The sequence below is a fragment of the Cydia fagiglandana genome, chromosome Z, assembly GCF_963556715.1.
Source record: "Cydia fagiglandana chromosome Z, ilCydFagi1.1, whole genome shotgun sequence".
NCBI lineage: Eukaryota > Metazoa > Arthropoda > Insecta > Lepidoptera > Tortricidae > Cydia > Cydia fagiglandana.
This window is the reverse complement of record NC_085959.1, coordinates 21,597,079-21,621,426: the sequence shown is the minus strand read 5'-3', so window position 1 is coordinate 21,621,426 and position 24,348 is coordinate 21,597,079. Positions and strand designations below refer to the sequence as shown.

At 39.1% G+C, this 24,348-nt stretch overlaps 2 protein-coding genes across 3 annotated transcripts; one reads left to right on the top strand and one right to left on the bottom strand.

Annotated features, from left to right (window-relative positions):
• Positions 1 to 398: 398 nt before the first annotated feature.
• On the bottom strand, positions 399 to 1,535 carry LOC134679220 (uncharacterized). Its single transcript, XM_063538107.1, has 2 exons — positions 1,398 to 1,535; positions 399 to 762 (listed from the first exon to the last, which is right to left on the bottom strand). The coding sequence occupies exon 2, from the start codon at positions 629 to 631 to the stop codon at positions 458 to 460; it is 174 nt and encodes a 57-aa protein (XP_063394177.1). The 5' UTR covers positions 632 to 762; positions 1,398 to 1,535; the 3' UTR covers positions 399 to 457.
• Positions 1,536 to 5,575: 4,040 nt separating this feature from the next.
• Positions 5,576 to 24,005, top strand: LOC134678067 (CCR4-NOT transcription complex subunit 1). 2 transcript variants are annotated; one of them, XM_063536509.1, is made up of 16 exons: positions 5,576 to 5,936; positions 9,181 to 9,402; positions 9,953 to 10,136; positions 11,384 to 13,898; positions 14,080 to 15,493; positions 15,578 to 16,138; positions 16,489 to 16,737; positions 17,069 to 17,374; positions 17,536 to 17,913; positions 18,345 to 18,491; positions 19,122 to 19,256; positions 19,520 to 19,948; positions 20,356 to 20,540; positions 20,771 to 21,034; positions 21,507 to 21,646; positions 21,891 to 24,005. In XM_063536509.1, exons 1-15 carry the CDS (start codon positions 5,835 to 5,837, stop codon positions 21,583 to 21,585), a joined length of 7,170 nt encoding a protein of 2,389 aa, XP_063392579.1. In that variant the 5' UTR covers positions 5,576 to 5,834; the 3' UTR covers positions 21,586 to 21,646; positions 21,891 to 24,005. The 2 variants fall into 2 exon arrangements, with proteins under 2 accessions (XP_063392579.1, XP_063392578.1); XM_063536508.1 differs by having other exon boundaries at positions 15,575 to 16,138.
• Positions 24,006 to 24,348: the final 343 nt, after the last annotated feature.

Sequence of the window (24,348 nt, the reverse complement as noted above, 5' to 3'; positions counted from 1 at the left end):
GGAAAGACACACGGGACTCAGCACTGCAGGGGGAAAACTCACACCTTTCAGAATTGACCTGGAGACCTAGAACCTGAAAGCATGGCAGGAGAGTAAGAGTCGTGCCTGCCTGTGAGGGTTTAGATTACATGATATGTAATTATGGTTTACAATTAGTGTTGTGAATATGCTCATTTCGAGACTTAAAGACTCGAACCCTTAAGACTCTCGAGGCTTAATGCCTCAACGATTTCTTACATCCATATGCATAAAATAAATACAATTCTCAAATATAGTTGAGTCTTCAAGACTTACGAATCTTGAAGGCTCGAGTTTAAGCCTAAAAATAAGCGTTATTCACAAAACTGTTTACAATGAAATAGAAGTAAAAATAATACTTAGAAATAAATAATGCAAACTTACTTTAAACACACTATATTTGATACAAGTACATTAAGCTACATATTTCAGAGACAGTTCAGGGCCATGACGGTGGGTCACATTCCTTGTGGTTGGGACCATACAAACAAGACTTGTCTCTGAAGTTGGTCATTCTCAACGTCTCCTGGTCGTCCACAAACTTGCCAATCAAGAAGCCGGTTAATGGAACTGCAAACCAGACATAGCGGGTTGTGATGCCAAACAATGCCATTTTAGTTTTGTTTCTGCAAGGCTTTCCACTGCTTGGTGTGACTGTAGTCCAGCCAGATAAGAGTTGCAGTGAGAGTCGGGAATGAGATGCTCACTAGGTTCCTTTTCAGGAACTTGAGTATCGCCATATAACTGTAACAATAAAAGTAGTTTCCCTATAGTCGCACCAATAAAACTCTGCAGGGGATTAGATAGCCCATGCAGTGTAAGTGTTATTTATATGTCATAATTTCATAGCAGTTTGACGTTTAAAATGACACTTGCACTGCGTGGGCTATCAAAATCGCTGCAGACTTTTTACGGTCTAACTCTAATATATCTCAATTTGAATAAAGATCTTTTAAAATTGATAACATTAATAATTGATTGACATTGATTTTTAATATTGATTGATTGATAGATTTTGAAATTTAACATGTTAATGTGTGCATTTCTTTTCTTGTAGGTAGATATAAGGAATAGAAGTAGCGTACTTGACTTCATTATATAATACTGTGCAAGAGACCAAAGCTGCACTCACGAATTTTAACAGACGATTATTGACGATAGCAATAAAAATTTTGGATACAGAATATAACTAATACTTTCTAAACAGTAATAAAGAATACAATAAATTTATAACATTCGAAGAATCTAGAAGTTATGAGGTTACCAATCCATTTTGTTTGATATAAATTTAAAAAGAAGGAACATAGCACACGATTGCAGTTAATTTGTTAAGATAGACAAAATGTAAATGATATAAACTTATATGGACAAAAACTCACTTAACACATGCGAAACTCGCACAGAAAAATCTATAGCTACTGCTGAAATTCACAAAAGGACAAACAGCACAGCAAATTAAGTTTGACGTTTATTTTGACATTGGCAGCGAATTTGACGGAATGCAACTATATTTTTCTGTTCATTCAATGAGAATAAAGCCCGTACTACACAGCTCTGGCGACCAAGCTTTCGACGGTCCAAGGTTGGTTCAATGTCAACTAAGTTTAGTCGGGCGGGGTGTACAGTCGCCATCAGATATATCGGAGCGGCCAAGGTGTTCACAATATCTGAGCACGCGCTCTAACGCCAAGCGCGCACCACGACTTTTTGTCGCGCGATAATTTAGTCGCAAAAATGTAACGTATGTGTTTATATGGCAGTGCGCGCATATGCGACAAAAAAATCGCAGCGATTTTAAAATTGTGATTTGTCACATTTTTCCGCGACTGCTCGCGACGCGATTGTCGCAAAGTCAATTGCAGCATATGGAGTTGTATGGCCCCGCGCGCACTGCGATAATAAAATCGCACCCCGGACCTCAGTCGGCATTTCGCTCTCCAAGCGTCAACATATCGGAACCTGCTTCTCCAATGGAGTTACAAGATAAGACGCTAGATGTTGATCGTTTAATTATAGAATTAGAAGTAGATCACGTTTATGGCATAAATACTCAAAGTCATACAGCGATTGCATATTGTTTCACGACAAGCGACTGGTACGAAATCCATGTCGAGAATGAACAAATCGTCGACTTTTTATCGCAGTGCGCGCTGTGAATTTTCTGCGATATATTACAGCGCGATTCTAAAATCGTGTCGCAAAAATTAAAATCGTGGTGCGCGCTTGGCCTAACTCCCTGACAATAAAGGCGAGTTCAGATATTTGTGAGCACATTGGTCGCTCCGATATATCTGATGGCGACTGTAATAGAATTTTGGTTTCTTTTTCTTACACCCCGACTAAGGCCTTTTTTACACAGTTTGGTTGACCAGCGAATGCTTTTTTTATGAGAAGATTGATGTCGTGCGGCCGCAGGGGCCACGTCTAATGCCGGCTACATACGTAACGATAAATCGTTGCGATAAAACTGTGCAGTCCGACTGTGCGATAAATCGAACGTTCCTAGTGCCTCCACACGCCTCCGATATCGGCGTCGGTCGTCAGTTCTCCGCAGAAGCTCACGCAAGAAACATGTTATCCATGTCATCAAAGTTAATATGGAAGTTTAGTTTTCTTAAATTTTCTAATGTTCCGCGCAACTTTCTTATTTTTTTTCTGTCATAAGAAACTTCTCCTGACAATAACCAAACAATATATGACAATGTATACAGGCAGAGAGTGTGGAACTGCATCTTACCGAGCATCTTGAATAGATTTTCAAAGGAATTACTAAAACTTATAGAAGGACGGACGAATAGACAAGCAAGAAATATTATTAAAAAATACCTAATTAAAATAAGAGGGCAGTATACCGAAATCACCGAATTATATGACCTATTATGCTATTATGTACCTATAAAAAATATTAATTATATATAAATATTTAAAATAAGACTCCTTAACTCAAAAAATCTTTTAAAGTTAAGATTAGTAGTTAAGACATGATATTATATGATATTATAACTTATAACTTGATATTATAATGATGTGCATATTTTACTGAAATAAACAGTTTAAATTTAAATTTATTTATTTTTTGCTTGACCAACTTTAAGACAAAAAGAATTTGCGAAATTGGTCCAGCCGTTCACGCGTGATGATGTGACCAAGAGAAATATGGATTCATTTTTATATTTTTCATTACATTTTTCATTATTTACTTGAGGAACGAACGTGCGCACACAAGCAAGCTACGTGAAGTACTGCCGAAATGACCGATCGCCATCCACACGCAACGATAAAACTGTGCAGTTCGTTTCGACAACGATTTTTCTGATATAATTTGCAACTGCCACCGATCAACGATTTATCGTAACGATTTGTCATACACACGGTTCGATTTATCTGCACAGTCGGACTGCACAGTTTTATCGCAACGATTTATCGTTACGTATGTAGCCGGCATAAAGCGCCCTCCAGACTATGCGCGTGAATCGCGGGCGAAGCCGCGAACGCAAGTGTGGCGTCGATTTCGCAGATTGTTCACGCCTTCGCGCCTTGTTCTCCGTTTTTTGTCGGTATTTCGGCCCGCGTCAAAGGAGACGCGAAGCGCGAACTTGTAAGACTCCACATTACACAATATTTTGGCTCCTCTGTGGCAAGATAAATATGAATTAAATTATGATTATATTATATTAAGCAGCTATATTTTACGGTTTCACAAGAAAACAAAAGGGAAAAACAGCTAAATCACGTATGATGCCATAGATAACTAACAGTTAAACTCGATCAGCTGATGCTTTTCCGCCATCTTGCCGCAAACCAAACTGCGAAATCGCCGTGAAGTGTGCGAGTGTGGAGTCATACGTCAACTTCGTGATATATTATGTTCGCTCCGCGACGTAGCGGCGCGATTCACGCACATAGTCTGGAGGGGGCTTAATACTACTTTTTGGGCCACGTCACCACCGAAAACAAAAAGGAAAAGAAAATTACAGAAATGAGATTGAAAAAAAAAACAAGAATAAAGAAGAGATGTTAATGTTGAGCAAGACAATGACGCTATTTACAGTTTTTTTTCTAATAAACAGCAAACTCCTGTAGGTTTCTTTCCCAGTGGGAGTGACGAGAGTAGTATTTAGTAGTACCCCACAGGTCACAGGTTTGCGCAATGCAAGCCTCATACTACACATTTGGAATCAAGTTAGAATAGAATTCGGGACCTTCCGTTGCCAACCGTGAATTCGTCTCAAACGCCAAGTTGGCTCATCGATTTCGACTAGTACCGATTATAACCGATATTACTGATACCAACTAATACAATCGAGGTGCGTTATTGTGCTAAGAAAATATCACCATAAATCTAAAATTATGGATTAAATTGGAGATTGATGCCAATTTTTTTTTTACTATTTCTAATCCAATCGGTCGTTTGATCATTCCGTCTGGAATGTCCTTTAACCGGTTAGACCAAGAAAAGTCTACAACGATTTTGATAGCATACGCAGTGCTATCTAGTGTTATTTATAACGTCATAATTCCATAGAAGTTTCAAAATTAGAGATGTAACAGATAGTTGTTTGGCCGGATACCGGATATTCGTCCTAAACATCGGCCAGATGTCTGGTATCCGGCCGCCGAATATTCGGCCAGCGGAACTATACCTACATTTTTGTTTTTCAGGTACGCATTCTGCAGATTTGACCTGTTTCCTAGTAAACGTTCGCGCGGACTCATTTCTAGATACGAAATGAGTGCACGTGCAAGTCAGTGGAATGATTAAATTGTTTTAAAATAATAAACAGGTACGAATATGACCGTGTCTGTTTCTTAAATCCAATTGGTTTACTCTGAAATCAAGCAATGTTACTATCCGGTATCCGGCCGGATAGTAGGTCACTATCCAGTATTCGGCCGAATAGTAAAATAATGGCCGGATAGGCCAGATACCGGATAGTAACCGGATATCCGGTGCATCTCTAATCAAAATCGTTGCAGAGTCTTCTTGGTCTAGCTCTACAAGATGTGGCTTAAGAGGTTATTAAATCTACCCTTTCACCGGACACTACAACGATTCTGTGTGTGACTGTGTGATAGTTGCACTGCGTATACTATCAAAGTCGTTACAGACTTTTTTTGGTATAACCACAGAATAATTAATAGTACTACCGTACAGAAAGGAAACTTCCTACAAAACCGAAGTTTGACAGCGGTTCAGGGTCGAATCATGCTGTCCCTTTCTAATATATAGCACTATCCCTTTCGGCTATCTAGGGTTATCAAAAATCAAGTGATTATCTTATCTGTGGTCGTGCACGCAAAAGGAAGTCAAGTGGTGCCAACCCTCCTAATAATTGCTCGGAGCAATGCTGAGCCGAGCGGAGCCGAGTTTGACCGAAGTCAGGAGCTTCGCACCCCTGGTATAACTTTAAATAACCTTTGAAGTTTGGTTTGAAGTCGTGTAGACGGGGTTTTAATTACATTATTTTAAAGCAGCAACACCATTAATATTTTGGCAGGTTGGCACCATTGCTGAGTGAGTCGACTCGACGAACTGCCTGCCTCGGGCCTCCTTGCGAATGCGAACCTAGCGAAACGAACGAGACACGAGTGCCTTCGTCATCGTGCAGAATTGCAGTACGGAAATTTTTCCAGTGTGGGGTGTTAAATTATGTTGATTTTAATGAAGTGAACAATATTATTGGTGATGTTGGCCTTAGGCTTATTGTTATTTCGTAAAAAAACTCTCAAAGAACACACGTTTATTGTAGTAATCCGTCAAAAATCGAGAAAGCTTCAAACGTGTTTGAAGCTTTCGGTTTCGCATTAATGGAACTATGAACCTGGACTCTTTAACGTTTAGCTTATCGCAAATCAATTATCTTGTTGTAAATTTAAGTAAGAAGAACTTTAAGCAGACCAGTCAAGAGTTAACTAAGGTAAGGCAGCTCATCTAAACCTCTGAACATTTTCTTTGTTTTCTAATGTCGCCATATTGTCATGTACGGAAAGCCACGAGCCCATTTGGTAATAATTCATTTATAACGACTATTCGTGCACTGATTTATTGGGAAAGCAGTTGCAATGTGCTATTTATGAAACCTATTTTGTGTTGTATCATTGTAATTAGTGACGTAATTGGTCAGTCAAGCAACAGTGCTAAGAAATTGAATTCTACCTACGAAGTAGGTAAATCCTATTGCAAAATGTTGTGTTTCCAACTTTCCTTTCCAACTTCTGTAAACTAATAATTTTTTTATGAAATCTGTTCTGAACTAAGCAATCTAAGTATATTGTTCATGTACGATTGAATCAGAAAATCTTAGCCTCTATGTTTTATATTCGGTTTTAATACTTTGTTTGTGTGCTGATAATCTTCATTGCGAATGCCGTTAATTGGGTGAAAAATAAGCTATTAAACTTATAGTTTATCATATCAATAAAAATACTCTGAATATGTACAACAAATTATGATAAAAAAAGTTAAAAAAAGAAATAAGAATTGGTGGGCTATGGTTGATTTACTTAACCCTTTGACCATTTTTTTTTATAGCAATGAATCGAGAACTTTACCAATACGCACAGCATGAATTATATTTTTTTAGGATTTTTGAGAAAGAGAAATATATATATATTATTTCGAGGTTTCCGAATTATAAGACGGCAATATGTTTGCCGCTATCAGCAGTAGCGGGGCAGTAAGTGACAAGACCGTCATGTCAGTTCGCTGGGGAAACTACAGATGGCATGGAGTATCTAAAATTAATAAATTAAAAACCAATAGACTGATAAGGATGAAATAATTAAAATCCTTATTTAACTTAAAAAGATTTGTTTATTCTATTTATAATATATACTTTTGTATAGTATTTCCAAGTAGGTATTGTAATCCCTTCAAAACTGTGAATAGGTTGCTAGCATGTAATAATTTGACGTATTGAATTAAGCTGTTGCTCCATATAAATAAATAACAATAGTAGCCTAGAACCTACCTTTTCCTTTAATAAACATCAGACACATAACAGATAGTGGCAATTATAATTTTAAAAATAAACAATGTAGGTACCATACACCATACAAAAAACTTATTAGACTACCCTGATTTTTCAAATTTTTCCTAATCATATTCATGATGAATTTGTAAGTTGATCTAAGTTGAATACCAAGAAAGATTGATCTCTATTAATATTTTAGATACAGAAATGACTGAAAAGCAGGATTAGTATTGGCTAATCAAACTGTCATTTTAAGTATCTGAGCTTAACATACATAAAATAAAACAGCCAAAACCATTACCCTGCAAAAGGACTGTTATAGTTGGGTAATAACAGCAGTGTTTGAGTCAAAAATTAAGGAATCTTTGTTATTGCTGATGCCGCACAAATGACGTAATTTAACATACGACTTTTTTATAACACTTCAAAATATAACTAACCTATTGAAATGTAAAAAAATTAATACTAAGAATCAATATTGTCAATCAAACATGCATTTGCTATTACATGTGCTTGCATAGATTAATTACATTACAAATATATCACTTTTTTGATTGAATAATTATGTCAAAAGAAATCATTAATTTAATTGAAAATCACTGTCAAAGAATAAATTCCAAAACTAATCTATTTACTGCCTATAATATATCATAATCTTTATATTGATTTAATTAACTTGATACTACCTGAAATATCTGTATGACAATGATACATCAGGTGAAGGTGGCAAAGAACTTCAGTTTACTGAATATTTATTGTCTAAAGAAATTACAAAATTTCACTTATAAGACAACTATTAATAACTATACATTAGCAATACATATATTAGCAGCGGACTTGGTAATGAAATCAGTTAGTGTATTATTAGTTAGTTATTACAAATAGAGATATATACAGCATAACAGTACATTTTAATGAGTTATAACCATACATGCCTCCATGTATGTATTTTTGGAGTGGGAATGATTTCGTGTATTTAAAACTTTGTTTATTGTAAAACTATGAATTTAAAATAGATAGTAAGCCCCAAAAGGTGCTACGAAATGTTAAAATGGTATTGGTTTCTACAGTTTTTACCTATTTTTTTGGTTAGTGTAAGACATTCCCGCACCAAAAACCCTAATGTATGGTATAACTCATAGAAATCTTAAAAGAATATTAAATCAAATGCATATTGACATATGTATTTCTCCTACTCTCTTGTGAGGCCTGTGGTAGACCATGTCGGTCTCGCATCAGTCTATTCAGTCACCAAAAACGGTGTTTCTCTGGTGTTACACCATAAATCATTTGCTGTATACATATAGTGCCTGCCTATAAAAAAAAATAATTTTGTATAAATACCAATATACTAAAGGAGATGCGCTACTAACTACTTTGTGGTAGATAAATAGGTATTATTTTAGACAATGTTAGATATAATAGAAAGTTGAGGTCCTCTACCTGAGGAGAGGTACAAGTAACAGTTATGTCGATATTTTATTTTGTCAATCTCTGGTTTTTGTTAGTAAGAAGAAGTTGTAGGTCTGGTTATGTATCAGTTTAAAATTTACTTCTGGCAACAAAGACTTCACAACATACAAAATTTTAAAATTATTAAAGTAATCATAATAGTTAATACCTCATTGTCATTCTTAATTTTATGTTGCCTACATTCATGTATTTTACGCAACATACATTTGCCAAAACGTAAAGTTACTATAAGAAAAACGCAAAGAAATGACATAATTTAAAGTTCTTGTAGTAAGCACCTAATAGATATGCTAGCAAGTTCATTAAATATGTAGTAAGATTTTTTATTGTGTTTTCATTTTATTAGGTCAAGTATTAATTAAGATTGATTTGTTGTTAAGAGGTTTGTTTAAGTTGGGAATTTTACTAAGGAAAATATGAGTATTCATAGAAAATCTGTTTGTGCTAAGCCAGTATTTTATTACTGTGAGATACAAATTGCTCAGCGAATGTTTTAATGTGTTATGTAGTATTGTAATGTGATAAAATCATAACTGTGTATGAAACTGATGAAAGAAAATGCTATGCCATTTTAGTGCAATTTCTGTGTATTAAACCAAGTATAGTTGGAACTGGGCAACCAGAATATATCCATAACAAGCTATAGGTAACTTTTTATTAATATTTGTGGTAATTATGGTTTAGTAATCCTAATTATATTTTTATTTTTAAACAGCTTGTGAACCTATATGGCCTGGAAGCTGAAAATCAACTACTGAGGTGCCTTCTCGCAGAAGCAGCTAAAACCACCTGGGACACTGACAGATCGTCGTCATCCGCGGGCAGTAGCGTTCACGCCTCACTTCTCTCACAGCATCTGACTTCGTTGTTAAACCACCCTGGAAAAGCGACCGTAGTCTGTTGCTTGGTTGATAACCCACCCCGGTCTTTACAAAAGGTAATCAATAAATGCAATTGCTTAGTTAGATGTAGTATGTAGCATTAGATTTGATAAGTTGCCCATAAACACCTATCACCATAGTATTCATATGCATACTATCATTTATAATGTTATCCGTAAGCCTTTACAGCCTTTTGAGATAATCATTAATTGGTTAGGCTTTCAACCTACATATTAATTATTAAGGATGCATATACATATTATGTAAGTTCTATTTAAGTGTGTAAAATATCTTTAAACATAACATTAATATTCTAATTTTATAAGAAATATTGAAAAACATTTTGTTAACTGCAGCTGGCTTGGAGGCCAATGGATTTAACAGACAACACACATATATGTAGGTACTGAGATATATTACTACTTGTACCTACACTGCTCTGGACTGTACTGCTCAGGGTGGCAAACGTAATCTGAGAACGCCAAACGCACAAACACAAGTTTATTGGGCAACCTGTAACTAGCAATGACTTGAATGCTTTTAAACTAGTTGTATTTAGTTCTTAGCCAGTATTTCCTTATGCTTCTATTGTAATGTTCCTTTCAGATATTAAAGCCATCAAATACTTTACTCAACCGGCTTACAAGATTGCTAAAGTTAACCACTGCCGAGGATGTTGCCTTTTCATTGATTTTGAGGAAGAATTCATCAAAACCTGAAATTGTATCACTTGCAAAGCAACATTTGAAAAAGAGATTTCTAGAACTCGTGCAGTGCTATCTCGACGCAGGTAAGATGTAGTTAGTAAACTGTATTCAGGGTTGGTAGGTAGTATGGTGATGGTTAGGATAATACCACAGTATTTTGAAGATAGCTATTAAAACAAGTTATTAACAATATTGTTTTTGTTTTTATTATTTCATTTTTAACATTGGCTAGTTTTTCCAATTCGGGGTAAATAATGCATACTTACTAAGTACTAGCCCCGATGCAAATGATTTCGTCTAGTTCCGCGCAACAATTTTGTTTATTTTAATAAATTTTACACATGAACATATAATGAACCCAGTAATGGGAACCATAATAGCAATGTTTAATGTAGTTTATTTTGATTGTATAATAAAATTGCATGAGACTTTTATTGCTGAAAAAAAGGACTGTTCAAAAAAGTTGTCCAAATTATATTGTCCTCTCCTACAGCACTGCTGCATGCATGGGCTCGAAACAAAATTGTCAGTACATTGGCAGAGCCCTATTGCTTTCCCTGGTAATAGCCCTTTTCACATATGTTGTAATCCTACCCGTCAAAAAAAAAATCATTATTTTTCTTTCAGTACAAACGGTATTTCTTGTATTTGGATTTAGTTATTGCAGAGTATTACCATATAGAATTAAATTACATTAGTATAAGCATTAAATATTAGCAATTTTTAAACAAAAAAAATATTTTTGAACAAACGCGAGAACCTCAAAAAATGGGGTCACCTGACGAAAACATATGCATCGGGGCTCGTATGTTTTACTATTCGCCAAATATTAGCATAAGAAGAATGAAGATTTGTATTTTATTCCTGTTTTGAAAAGAGAAAGAAATGTTTTTGTTTATAATTTCTGTGGTATTAGCCTATTAATTATTGCATGTGATTGTGAAATAGTAATTTTTATGAATTGGTAACAACAATAAATAAAAATAGAAGGTGCTTAAAGATGGCAGATTCAAAACCGGAACACAACTATCATGACATTCATGACTAATCCCGTTTATTACAAAACAAGTCAGGAATTTAATTTATTTGAAAAAGTCGTGAGAAGAAGGCGCATGAAGCGTAAATAGTACATTGTGGTAATTGTGCAACGAGGAGGGTAAACGAGATTTTGTAAAATAGGTCTATAATTCCCGACAGCCACAGGTTGCCAGAACTCCCGCTGTTACTCAACTTGTTATTTAAGAAGTAATTTTGGACACGTAAAATGTTAACCCTTGAATCATCAAAAGTTAATCCTTGTGTACATATGTGTCTTGTCTTTATCTTTCAGAGCGAGGACATCAAGTAGAGCGTGCAGGCCTTCAGGAATGCAGCCCTGAAGTTTTGCAAAATCTTCTGACGAGTCTCGCTCACGAAAATTTTCGTTTGGCAGCTGTGACTAAGGACTTGTTTCTAAAACGATTACGAAGTGACTTTCCGCGCGAAGTAGTGCCAATAATACTCGCGCCACTGCTGTATCCTGACGATACACAGACACCCCTCGAGGAGATGACCACGGCCGACGACATGACCGCAGCCATGATGGACAACTCATTCGCAGATATAATCCGAGATATCGGCTACAGCTTCACCGCATCCGTCGAGGAATGCAAAAACAACATGTTGAACTTCGGTGCTCGAGAGCCCACTGCGATAGACGTGGCCAGGGTTATTTCGATGATGGTTCGATATCACGCCACAGCCGAGGGCCCTCAAATACAAACACCTGGAAATTTTTGGATGGGACACGAAGCCAAAAAGGACCTAATTACACATGGACATGGGGAGTCTTGGAACGCTGAAGTTTTTGTTCAAACTCTTAAAGAGCTGGCTTCTAATCTAAACTGGAAAGAAGTAATTCTACAACTCGACCATCCCGAGTTTATTGTTCCAGATAGGCAAGGCCTTAATTTGCTATTCACTATCCTAAGATTGGGGCTTCAGAGTGCAGGATATCCCGCAAATATATTTCCTGTTGAATATCTTTGTCGTAGGTGGACTAATCTAGAGGGCCAGCTTAGCTTGATAAGTAATATCCTCAAACATCCAGATATATTCAGTTTTGCAGACCATCCATTTCATCCAGTGTCAATTGATTTATTAAAATCACCTCCAGAGACAGACAACAAAGAAATAGCGACTTGGCGTTGTTTGTACTTAGTAGAACTGCTACTGTATGCCGCTGACCGCGACTATTACGTCCAAGTGCATGAGTTATTCAAGTTTCCTCTGCAGCATTGTCCTGACATCCTGCTACTGGCTTTACTACAAATAAGTCCACCAATTACTGTTTTTAGACAAGAGTTATTGACAACGCTGATACCGATTTTCTTAGGTAACCATCCTAATTCAGCAATTATATTACACCATGCTTGGCATACACAGAATCCTAACATAAAACATATAATAATGCATGCTATGGCCGATTGGTACATAAGAGGTGAGAGTGACCAATCAAAGCTATCCCGGATCTTAGATGTGGCACAAGACCTTAAAGCCCTGTCTCTTTTATTGAATGTGCAATCGTTTCCATTCGTTATTGACTTGGCCTGTTTGGCCTCTCGACGTGAATATTTAAAGCTCGACAAATGGCTGACCGACAAAATAAGAGACCATGGAGAGACCTTTGTTTCGGCTATGGTGAAGTTTCTACAAAGAAGATGTCCACAGGTTATTGGGAAAGGACCGGAAGAACAGCTTCCGAAAGCTGCGCAGCTACCGCACGAAACCATCGCTACTATGTTAGCTTGCTTGCAGCTCTGTAGTCCCAATGTTCAACCTGACTTACAAGAAGCAATCTACAATGTGATTACTAGTTGTCAGACGCTAATACTTAGCAAGACGCGTCAAAACATTGCGGGTATAGCGCGACCAACTCACACACGGGTATTGGAGACTCCCTTCAATCCTGCTGGCCTGAGCGGTCAGTTGTTTACCCCGCATGTTGACTCCATAGCAACTTTGACCCCGACCGTCGCGAGTATGAACTTAGGTGCTCCGGCAAACTCAGCTTTTGCTATGCCTGGTAATCTTGGTCCTCTAGTTACTACTCCGGGATCTCCTTCTCGACTTATGGGTGCTGGACCTAATAGTCCTTTCGCAATGATGCCCTTACAGCACAACACGAACGTGGCTAACATGGGAGCATTGGCCAGAATGGGCCAAGCACCGGCAATGGACAAACCACGTATTCCAGATCCCATACACTTTCCAGAAATGATGCAGAATGTTTCCAAAGAAATTGAGGATGAAGCCAATGGCTATTTTCAAAGAATCTACAACCATCCACCGCATCCAACGTTGTCTATAGATGAAGTACTAGACATGTTGAAGAAATTCCAAGAATCTCCCAACAAAAGAGAACGTGAAGTGTTTTCATGTATGCTACGTAACCTCTTTGAAGAGTACAAGTTTTTCCCTCAATATCCAGACAAGGAATTGCACATTACTGCTCAACTTTTTGGAGGAATCATAGAAAAAGGACTAGTACCAAGCTACGTTTCGCTGGGATTGGCTTTACGATTTGTGCTTGAAGCTCTAAGGAAGCCAGAGGGATCCAAAATGTACTACTTTGGTATAGCTGCTCTTGACAGATTTAAATCTCGTCTTAAAGACTATCACAAATATTGCGAGCATGTTAGAGCTATACCTCATTTTTGCGAGTTCCCTCCACACTTGATAGAATACATCGAGTTTGGATTGCAAAGCCAAGAGCCACCTACTAAACCACAGGGAGCTGTGCTGCCCACGAGCCTGGCGGCCATGCTGACTCAGAGTGCGGTGGTCACTGTGTCTGCCCCTTACAGGTAACATATTACTACTTAACTTATATCTGCTGTGATCTATGCATGTTGCTAATAATGGTCACAATATACAAAAGGAAGGCTAACATTACGTTAGTTTGGTTTTTGTATTACTGGCATATAACATTTTTTTAAATGATTATGCTTATACGTATAATACTTGATGTGATTTACATTGTTTTAGGGCCGTCGTTTGTGCGCCGTCGGCGATTTCCGGTATATCGAAGGTGACTAATGCCGCTGGTGGCATGGGGAGCCGACCCTCTATAGCTAACGCCACAAACATTGACACTCTTTTGACTGCCACAGACAAGGAGGATAAAATAAATGCACCGCCTGAAGCTATTCAAGACAAAACTGCTTTTATTTTCAATAATCTCAGCCAGCTCAACCTGCAGACGAAGTGTGAAGAGCTCAAAGAAATCATCACAGACGAATACTTCCCATGGCTTTCGCAGTATCTGGTCATGAAGAGAGCGTCGATAGAACTTAACTTTCACGCTCTGTATTCAAATTTCCTTGACGTTCTCAAAATACGCGACGTGAACAAAATGGTCACAAAAGAAACCTACCGTAACATCAAAGTATTATTGCGCTCCGACAAAGGTATCGCAAATTTCTCTGATCGTTCGCTGCTGAAGAACCTCGGGCATTGGCTCGGCATGTTGACGCTGGCCCGCAACCAGCCCATTCTTCACGTGGACATTGACCTCAAAGCACTCCTTCTCGAAGCTTATCACAAAGGACAGCAGGAGCTTCTGTACGTCGTGCCATTCGTGGCCAAGGTTTTGGAGTCTTGTGCAAAAAGCGTAGTGTTCAAACCTCCAAATCCCTGGACGATGGCTCTAATGAACGCATTAGCTGAATTACATCAAGAGCCTGATCTCAAACTAAATTTAAAGTTCGAAATAGAAGTGCTTTGCAAAAACTTAAGCCTCGACATCGCAGATCTAAAGCCTTCCATATATCTTAAAGATTCAGAAAAACTAAGGTTGATCGAGTTCCAACTATCTCAACCGAAACCTAACAAGGAAGCAACTAACCCCATGCCAGTGACCCAAAACATAGTACAGTCTGCTCAGATGCAACTGATGCCTCCTCAGCCTCCGATGCTGCCGCAGGAGGACATGGCCGCTACCGCGCCGACGCCGACCAGCGGTCTGGTGGCTAACGACCCTAGCATGATCGGCGTGCTCGGTTTGCCTGAGCCTCGCTTCAATTACTTGGATGTTAATGTATCTTCTACTTCTGCATTTGGACAGAAAATTTGCTTCAATCCGCACATCATTCTCTTCCAAAACTATCCGCATCTAAAGCAATTTGTCAAGCCTGCCATAGAAAGGTCAATCCAAGAATGGATTCATCCCGTAGTCGAGCGATCTATAAAATATGCGCTGACCACCTGTGAGCAAATCATCAGGAAAGATTTCGCGCTTGACCCCGATGAAGTCCGAATGCGCACTTGTGCTCATCACATGACGAGGAATCTTACCGCGGGTATGGCGATGATAACGTGCAGGGAACAAATCATCAGCACCATTAGCACCAACTTGAAAGCCGCCTTTGTCACGGCTTTGATGCCTGCAACACCCCAACAGGTACTCTACTATTTTAAGGATATTGTTTTTTTATTACATTATTAGAACCTTTACCTTTTTACTAATGTTGATGTATTTCAGAAGGAGATAGTGGATAGCGCCGCAGCAGTTCTCGCTACCGAAAATATGGAGTTGGCTTGCGCTTTCATCCAGAAGACGGCAGTCGAAAAAGCGCTACCCGAACTCGACAAAAGACTAATGAACGACTACGACATGAGAAAAATCGCTCGCCAGGAAGGCAGACGATACTACGACCCGATTGTCTTGACATATCAGACGGAGAGGATCCCGGAACGCGTGCGATTGCGCGTCGGTGGGCCGACTGATATGCAAATCGCCGTTTACGAAGAGTTCGCTTGCAATATACCGGGTTTCATGCCCGTCCGCGACGCCGGCATGTTCATCCCCAAACAGCAGCAGGAACAAATCCCGCAGCTGACTTTCAGCCAGGTCATGAACCCGACGCAGGTGTACGGCACGGATGAGATGAGCACTCTTATCACGGCGGCCGAGGTCTTCCTAGCGAACTCGATAGCGGTAGCGTCTCTGGCAGTACAGTCTGCAAATATGCACTCCCTGCTCGAGTGCCTTATTTTGGCTAGACGGAATCGGGACATTGTATCCGGATGTACTTTATTACAGAAGGTAAACTAACAACATATTTTTTTTTATTTGTAGTAAATCTGAAACTAGACGAAAACTAGAAAACTTTAAAGGACATTTTAGTCTTAAAATATGATCAGGAATACGCTGTTAAAGTCTTTCAAGGTCCCTCATGGGCACGTTGTATAATTATATTTTAGTCAATCATGTTAGTTACCTATACGTTTAAATAATTTACTTTTAAATGCGTACTTAGGAAAAGAGTTGAGGTATACGCCGCCAAGAAAGTACAGTTAACAACAGGACATTTTTGCATGCAGGAGTTAAAACTCATAGTTTTTCTGAGTGTGAAGTCAAGGGTCGGAGTAATTGGTGAATGATTGATGTTTTAGGCCGTGGAAGGTCTCCTGGACGGGCACATCGTACAGCCGGGCGCGAGCAGCGACCACGTGGAGATGATGACGCGGTACCGCGACGTGCACCTACGCGTGCTGAAGCTGCTTGAGGACGCGCGCGTCTACGGGCACGTGTGGACCACCAAGCAGATCACCTGCTGCCTCACCGAGTGCAGGGAGGAACTCAAGTACAACCTCGAGGCTGTCGACTGTCTCATCAGAAATAACCTTATCAATCTGCCACAGGTAACAAACAAATTTCATTTCTGTTAAATCGAATCAAACATTGTTGTTTGCAGTATTTGGGCACTGTAATGGAAGTCGGTCATATTGGACTCTTATTAGTTTCCTTTTGGTTTGAGTTGATGTCACTAAGTAATTTGTAAATATTCAACGTGCTACGACGGTTGAGTTTTCAGTGACATGGACAGCTTATACTTGTTTTACGAGTGTAGACTCATAGTGGAACCTAACCTGTTGTACATTTTAGAAAAAGAAAATATGTACGCGTAATATACAAATAGGTATTTACCTAACCTAGGGAATTGCTTCTTAAGCTCTTTTACCATATCAACAGTACGACATTGCGTTGGCACACATGATGGACAACGGCAACAACTACATGGCCGTAGCATTCTCCATGCAGCTAGTCCAGCTGTACCTAGTGGACGACAGGAACAATATGTACGCGAACGAATCGGACCTGTACCACACGACGGAGACCCTGGTGCGCATCATGTCACACTCGCGCCAGCCGCCGCCAGAGGGGCTCGGCAGCCTCATAGAAATGATCCGCGTCAACCAGGACCCGAGCGCTTACCTCGGCGAGCGCTCGCCGCTGGGACCCACCGCGCACATTCATGCGGGCATCTTACAAGTACGGGTATGTATTTGCCTTTATTTTTATATACTTCAACTTAATACAATCCTATTCCTAACTTAAACAAAGGGCTAGTAGTTGGGGACTAGTTTATCGTATTTCTTGCTATTATTATTTTGTTATCATTAATTCTGAACCTATTAAAATGATTATAAATATTCTAGGCACGTGATTACGACGATCCACCGGGCCTACTTGAGAAAACGGAGAATCTTCTCCGCGAATGGAGAAACGTTCTTCTTAGCCCGCTAACAGAGATAGAGATTGCACAGAATTTCAATCTATATGTTCACCGTATGAACATGAACGGAATATTGAAATCGGACGATATGATAACTCGATTCTTCCGAATCGCGACTCAGATGTGCATTGAGAATGTGCACCAGCAGATCAACGACGAGCGCGTCAACCCGCCGCCGTCGCCTCCCAAGCGGGAGAAGTATTACGCCATGTGCGATTCCTTCATCAAGCTTGTGTCGCTGCTCATCAAGAACACTGCCGACGGAGGCAACCCGACGCCCAAACTCAATCTGCTCAACAAGGTTTGTGTTCTTTACTTATTTCTATATTATGTGTCCCTTAAAAAGCATCATTTACACTTAATACCAACGTTGAGACTAAACGTTACGTAAAGTCACGATCAAGTTGAAGCAGAGTCTTGAAGCATGGAAAACAGGAAAATTGCGAGTTTAACGGTGAAATATAGTTTATATAAAATTATTTATTTTTATGTAAAGAATCGAATGTTACCATTGTTATTTTATATAAAAAAAATAACTTAAAATTCTTCTATCTTTTAGGTCTAGATTGTATTTTGTTATCATTTCCATATTTTTTTATTTCTGTGTTCAATATTTTGTGATCAATTGCTCATTTTCTAACTATTCAACTAGATTTTGTTATAAAATGCAACATGTTGTGTCATCACTCATCATTCCTATAAAGCCATCATGTTTTTGTTTAATATTTGTAGATCCTGGGCATTATTGCCGGGTGTTTGCTGCAAGACCACGACGAGCACGGGACGAACTTCCAGCAGCTGCCATACCACCGGCTGCTGCTGATCTTATTCCTTGACATGAACATGGCCGAACCTGTACTAGAGTCCATGAACTTCCAGGTAAGTCATGAGAATCATGAGCGTGAACTTGTGAGGAGGTTACAGATGTGGGTTTATGAATAGCAATGAACATCTAGAAATGTGTTGTAGTTTTTTAAGAAGTTACGAATTTTAAATGATCCTACATCACTCTAGCATGACGCGTTAGCACCGAAAGTAACTACGTACGCTTGTATTAATGTTTTGATCCAATAGAAAATTTCTTTTAGTTGAGAATCATAACTTATATTAGGCAACTTATTGTGCCTTATGGAATAGAAACACTTTATTGACAAAGTGTGTACTGTGTACAGAAGATGACATTTATACAAGAACATTGTCCCAACAGTTACCCGACATGGGCGTGCTATAGCCTTACACTACTTAGCCTTATGCTCTGGTTTCCTAGGATAGCCGTGCCGTCATATAGCGGCCGTCTCCATAGAAATACTACGTCATCAATATTTAGCCGTATTATTTAGTACGGAGACGGCCGCTATATGACGGCACCGCTATCCTAGGAAAACCGATCTTTAGCCGCCTTACATGCTTAATTATTCGGATTACTACTCATTCTGAAGAATTGCAATATAAACCAGATGTGGAATAGAGAGCCGCAAAAGTGAACTAGCAGTATATTTGTATAAACAGGTTCTTACTGCGTTCTGCCACACGCTGCGCATCATCCGGCCGAGCGTCGTCCCCGGCTTCTGCTACGCCTGGCTCGAGATGGTCGCACACCGCGCGTTCATCAACCGAGTATTAGCTGTCACTCCTCAGCAGAAGGTAACATTCATTATATTTGTAATATCGACCACTCTTACTTTGGCTTTACTGAGGCGTCTTAGTAAAGCCAAAGTAAAGAGTGATTAGGTAATCAAAGTTTACGTGTCAAAATGGTGTTACATCATACAGGCCAAGACAAGTCCTGAACTTTTTGATATTTATGTTACCTCTAAATATGTATTTTAAATCAGAATATTGTGAATCTATTATACTTTCGTTGGCGTCATAAAATGCAAAGATGTCACATATGAAAATAATTTCAGGGCTGGGGAATGTATTCCACGCTTCTGATCGACCTGTTCAAGTTCCTGGATCCCTTCCTACGCAACACGGAGCTCGCCGCGCCGGTCATGATGCTGTACAAGGGCACCCTCAAGGTGCTCCTCGTACTGCTCCACGACTTCCCAGAGTTCCTGTGCGACTACCATTACGGGTTCTGTGATGAGATACCTCCTAACTGCATACAGATGAGAAATCTCATCCTGTCCGCTTTCCCGAGAAACATGAGGCTACCCGATCCGTTCACTCCGAACCTCAAGGTGGACCTGCTGGCGGAGATCACGCTGCCGCCCCGCGCGGTCATCAACTACGCCACCATGATTCCCAACTCGCAGTTCAAGAAGGATTTGGACGCGTACCTAAAAGCGCGGGCACCGGTCACTTTCCTCTCGGAACTTAGAGGCAACATGCAGGTATCTTATGTTGTATGTACCTAAGTACCTATGTAACAATTTAATGTGATAAATGTTATTTTTGCGTTTAAAGTTATCTTGACATGCATCTTGTCGGCTTATTTAATGTATATGGGTCAATCAACTATTTCTTGTTGTTATTCTGTCCCATCAGCCAGCAGAATAGTTTCTTAGAAGAGCTGCTGTACCATGTTCTACAAACGTGCTTAGTAGCTGTCCCATTATGGAGAGGCCTTATAACTACCAAAAAATTCAAGTTTGGTTCATTTAAATATGATATAACTAGTATTTTAAGAGTGACCCAGGAGACCGTAACCATGGCAACTAGTGACAAGAAAAACTTGATTCACCCATATTCATACTTATGTATATAAACGGTCCACCAAGTAGTATGACATCGGTTGTAGGTGGTGAATGAGCCAGGCCGCCGCTACAACAGCCAGCTGATGAACGCCGTGGTGCTGTACGTGGGCACTCAAGCCATAGCGCACATCCGCTCCAAGGGGCAGACCCCCAACATGTCCACCATCGCGCACTCTGCGCACATGGACATTTTCCAAAACTTCACTGTTGACTTCGATTACGAGGGGAGGTAAGTCTTCTATAAAGATACTAAGGGCCACTTGACTTTTTCCATCCCAATACCCGTGGTTAACCGGTTAAACCGTTAAACCAGTGTCAATTTGTACTGGTAACTATGGAGACTCCAGGTTTAACCGATTAATCCCGGGTTAGTGGAATGAAGCAAGTGGAGCTAAGCACATTATTTTCAAACTTTTATTTAAGTGCTTATTTATTTTTTAACATGCCATTACGTTTCAGATACTTGTTCCTCAACGCAATCGCAAATCAACTCCGATACCCCAACAGTCACACACACTACTTCAGTTGCTGTCTTCTGTATCTCTTCGCCGAGGCAAACTCCGAAGCGGTGCAGGAACAAATCACAAGAATGTTGCTTGAGAGGCTCATAGTCAACCGGCCGCACCCGTGGGGCCTGCTGATCACGTTCATAGAACTGATCAAGAACCCAATTTACAAGTTCTGGTCACACGAATTCGTCCACTGCGCCCCAGAGATAGAAAAGTAAGTGGCTTTCTTCTTATCTTCATGAGACAATAAATATAGTATATGAACTGTAGGGGGCAGCACGTGAGCCCCCTGTTTACTGGCGCGAATTGTAAGTCAAGTTTAAGCTTCCTATGGGTTACAATGGAAGCAGCTCTTGCTTTGGCGTGAAGTGTACAGATTATGTTTCCGATTCAGGGCACAAGATGGCAGAACCTCCAACGCCCACGGGCCCTGTAAAGGGAGGGTTAGAAAATCAGACCACAATAATTTTTTTGAGTAGTTTTAAAAACTTGACATTCATTTTTATATCGATTGTTTAGTAGATGTTAAAATTCAATTTAGGTACTAACATAAGTTATGTAACGTGTTATTTCTTTTATTTTTTGCCACGAATAAACGCTCTTAAGATCATAAATTCCCAATCTTAACGTGCACCAACTATAGCCGCTGCTCATGACGATAGTTTTAATTTAATTGATTATTCCAGGTTATTCGCATCTGTAGCGCGTTCATGCATTGTCGACAAGACGGGCACTGCAGGCGGCGGGCAGGATATAGCCGAGTAGCCCCGCGCCAATTGGGAGTCGGTCCGACACAAGCATATCTTGCAAAGCTTGGTCGAGAAAGGTAAGCACATCACCATAGTATATTTAAACATCCCTCTGTAGGCCTAGCACAGGAGCGGCGTGACATGATCTCGCCCGCGAGATATACTGTCGCGGCGCTCCTGTGCCAGGAGGTCTACAGCGTTGCTAAACATTTTATAGCTCAACGCACTTTTTTTTTCAATTAATGTGGTATAACGCGATCCGGCCGTAGGATTGCCGCTTACAGCTGGATTGGAATTTAACAGTACTTTTTTCTCATGTAGGCTTCCAGACTGCGGCACCCCAGGGGGCGCAGCCCCTCCCGCAGCCATCGACTTCTACAGCCCCACCCAAACATTGTATGCAGTGGAACAAACTATTCAAGAAATGAACAAAACAGTATTCTCACTATAGCTCATCAATACCGGACATAATTACGACAAAAATCAATCCCCAAATAAATTATTATAAATCCACAGTTCGTAGCTTTCTACACATGTAGTGCATAATTATTTCCGATCGTGTTTTCAGGGAAACGTCATGTTCGTACGTTTGCTATTTCAGTCAGTCTCGCTACAAAAAGTTCTGAGGTTGACTGAAGTAGCATGACTAATACGAACGTTTCCGAGAAAATACAATGGCAAACAATTATGCAATACATACTACTCATGAATGGTTCAGAAAGTAAGTAAATATTGTCACTATAGTTTTTTTCTTATTATTACACTCGACAAAAATCGTGCTACCAAAAAAACATACCATCTCATTAGCTGATAACTAAACATAAACAATTTTCAAATAACTCGTGGCACATTTTTACTGTACCATTTATCACTAATATAACTCCTCTAACTCTATTAATTGGAATGTGCTTTACTTTCTGGACACTCATGTTCTCTCAAATTAATTAGTTCGAATTATTATATGCAAACCTAAAGGTTTGAGAAAAGGAAGTGAGATATAATTTACGTCTCGATATTCTGTGTGACTAACGAAGCTTGAAGCTTGCACCAACTCCACTTAATTAAAAACTATAAAGAACGACCGGACATTAAATTAACATCAGCCTTCAGTCTACAACGGCCACCGAAGCTGAACTGTCCAAGCCCTGATTTATAATGCAGTGAAAAATAATATTGTAGAATGTTCCGGTGTTGGTTTCTATGTGAGATTTGCTTTTATCAACCCCTCATTTGCCAGGTAACAGCTTTCTCTTAGATCGGGTTGTTTTACCAAACTATTATAACAATGAGGCTACGACCTCTGCAAACACCCCCTATGAGCTTTGACATAAAATAATGAGGTTTGTTTTCAACGAAAATTAGATGATATTTTAAAATTGACTGTTATATAACGCAACAAAACCATGTTAATCATGTTCTTAAAAATTGTCATTGAATATTTAATATAGTATTCTATTCTATTATGTACAATTGCCGATTGCAAATAAATAGAGACGCTAAGAGATTTAGTAAGAGTCCATATACTATCTATATCGCACAGTATTTATGTGTAGAAATAGCATTATAACTTAGTATTTATGTATAATCTGTTGTATTTCAATTACATTGCAATATAATGAATATCATGTCTGTGCTGTTTTGATTCATGAACGTATTTAATGTCTGTATAATTTTCTATTATGTAGGTTCACATAATAATAATAAGATATCCGATAGTATGTTCTTAAATCTTATCATTATCACCAAGTAATCAAATATTTCTGAATTAGCCACATCTTTGATCACATGGAACTTGTTGGAATTATTACATATGATCAAACTACAATAGCGGCTCTCGACCGAGTAACGTAGGTAACAAGTAGTGTTGGCAAAGCAAGAGTTGCAGGTTGCCGGGCGGCGCGCGCGGCGGTGTTGAACGCCGTTGCCAGCGCAGCGCGCGCGCCGCTCGCTCGCTAAGCCTCTAAGTCGGGTCACACTATTGGCTGCTGCATTATCCGTTTAGTTTGACCCGAATTAGAGACCTGCGATTTATTGTATTATTTAATTATTAGACGGTTGTACATTTACGATACTGAATAAGTTTGTCGAAATAGAATACGAAATCGACTGATTAAAATAACTATTAATCTTGCGTATGCGGGGGGATGACAGTTCTACGCTACCTCGTGTTACGTATCCTATTGTGAATGGGCCGTTTCGATGACACTAGCGATAACAATCGATTAATTAATAATTTGTAATAATATTAGTAACTTAAAATGATATAAAATTAAGTTTTGAAATGCAATGCGTGTTACTGTTGCAGTTTTTCTAGATGTGATTTTTCTAATCTAATTTAGGTATGTTTAGTGTTAATGTTTATGCTACAATTTCGTCATAAGCGATGTAATCCCATTTTCTAAAAAAATTGTGTTGTAATAAAATATTTTTTCATCATTGTTGTTATCATTTCAAAACTGATTTCTGTGTTTACTCAGTATACCTATATAACTCCCTATCCTATTGAAAGTTGGCTTCTCCCTTTACAGGGCAAAGGGTGATATATTATGCCAATGCCATCCACATTACGGACGGACGGACAACAAAGTGATTCTATAAGGGTTCCGTTTGAAACCCGTATCTTGTTCTCAATCAAATCAAAAATGTGGTAACTTGCATGTGGTGCATACAGAGTTACCTACTACGTTTTATTATTTCAAGGTACTTAGTGACGATATTTCAAACGGAACCCTTATTTATAGGATCATTTTGTTGTCAGACCGTCCGTCGGTCTGTCCGT

What these genes read in the sequence shown, in the direction of transcription:
- LOC134679220 (XM_063538107.1), bottom strand. Translation starts at nt 631, where the DNA reads ATGGCATTGTTTGGCATCACAACCCGCTATGTCTGGTTTGCAGTTCCA.
- LOC134678067 (XM_063536508.1), top strand. Translation starts at nt 5,835, where the DNA reads ATGAACCTGGACTCTTTAACGTTTAGCTTATCGCAAATCAATTATCTT. An exon ending in CGGGCATCTTACAAGTACGG is followed by an intron (nt 17,375 to 17,535) that starts GTATGTATTTGC and finishes TAAATATTCTAG; the next exon opens with GCACGTGATTACGACGATCC. An exon ending in GACTTCGATTACGAGGGGAG is followed by an intron (nt 20,541 to 20,770) that starts GTAAGTCTTCTA and finishes ATTACGTTTCAG; the next exon opens with ATACTTGTTCCTCAACGCAA.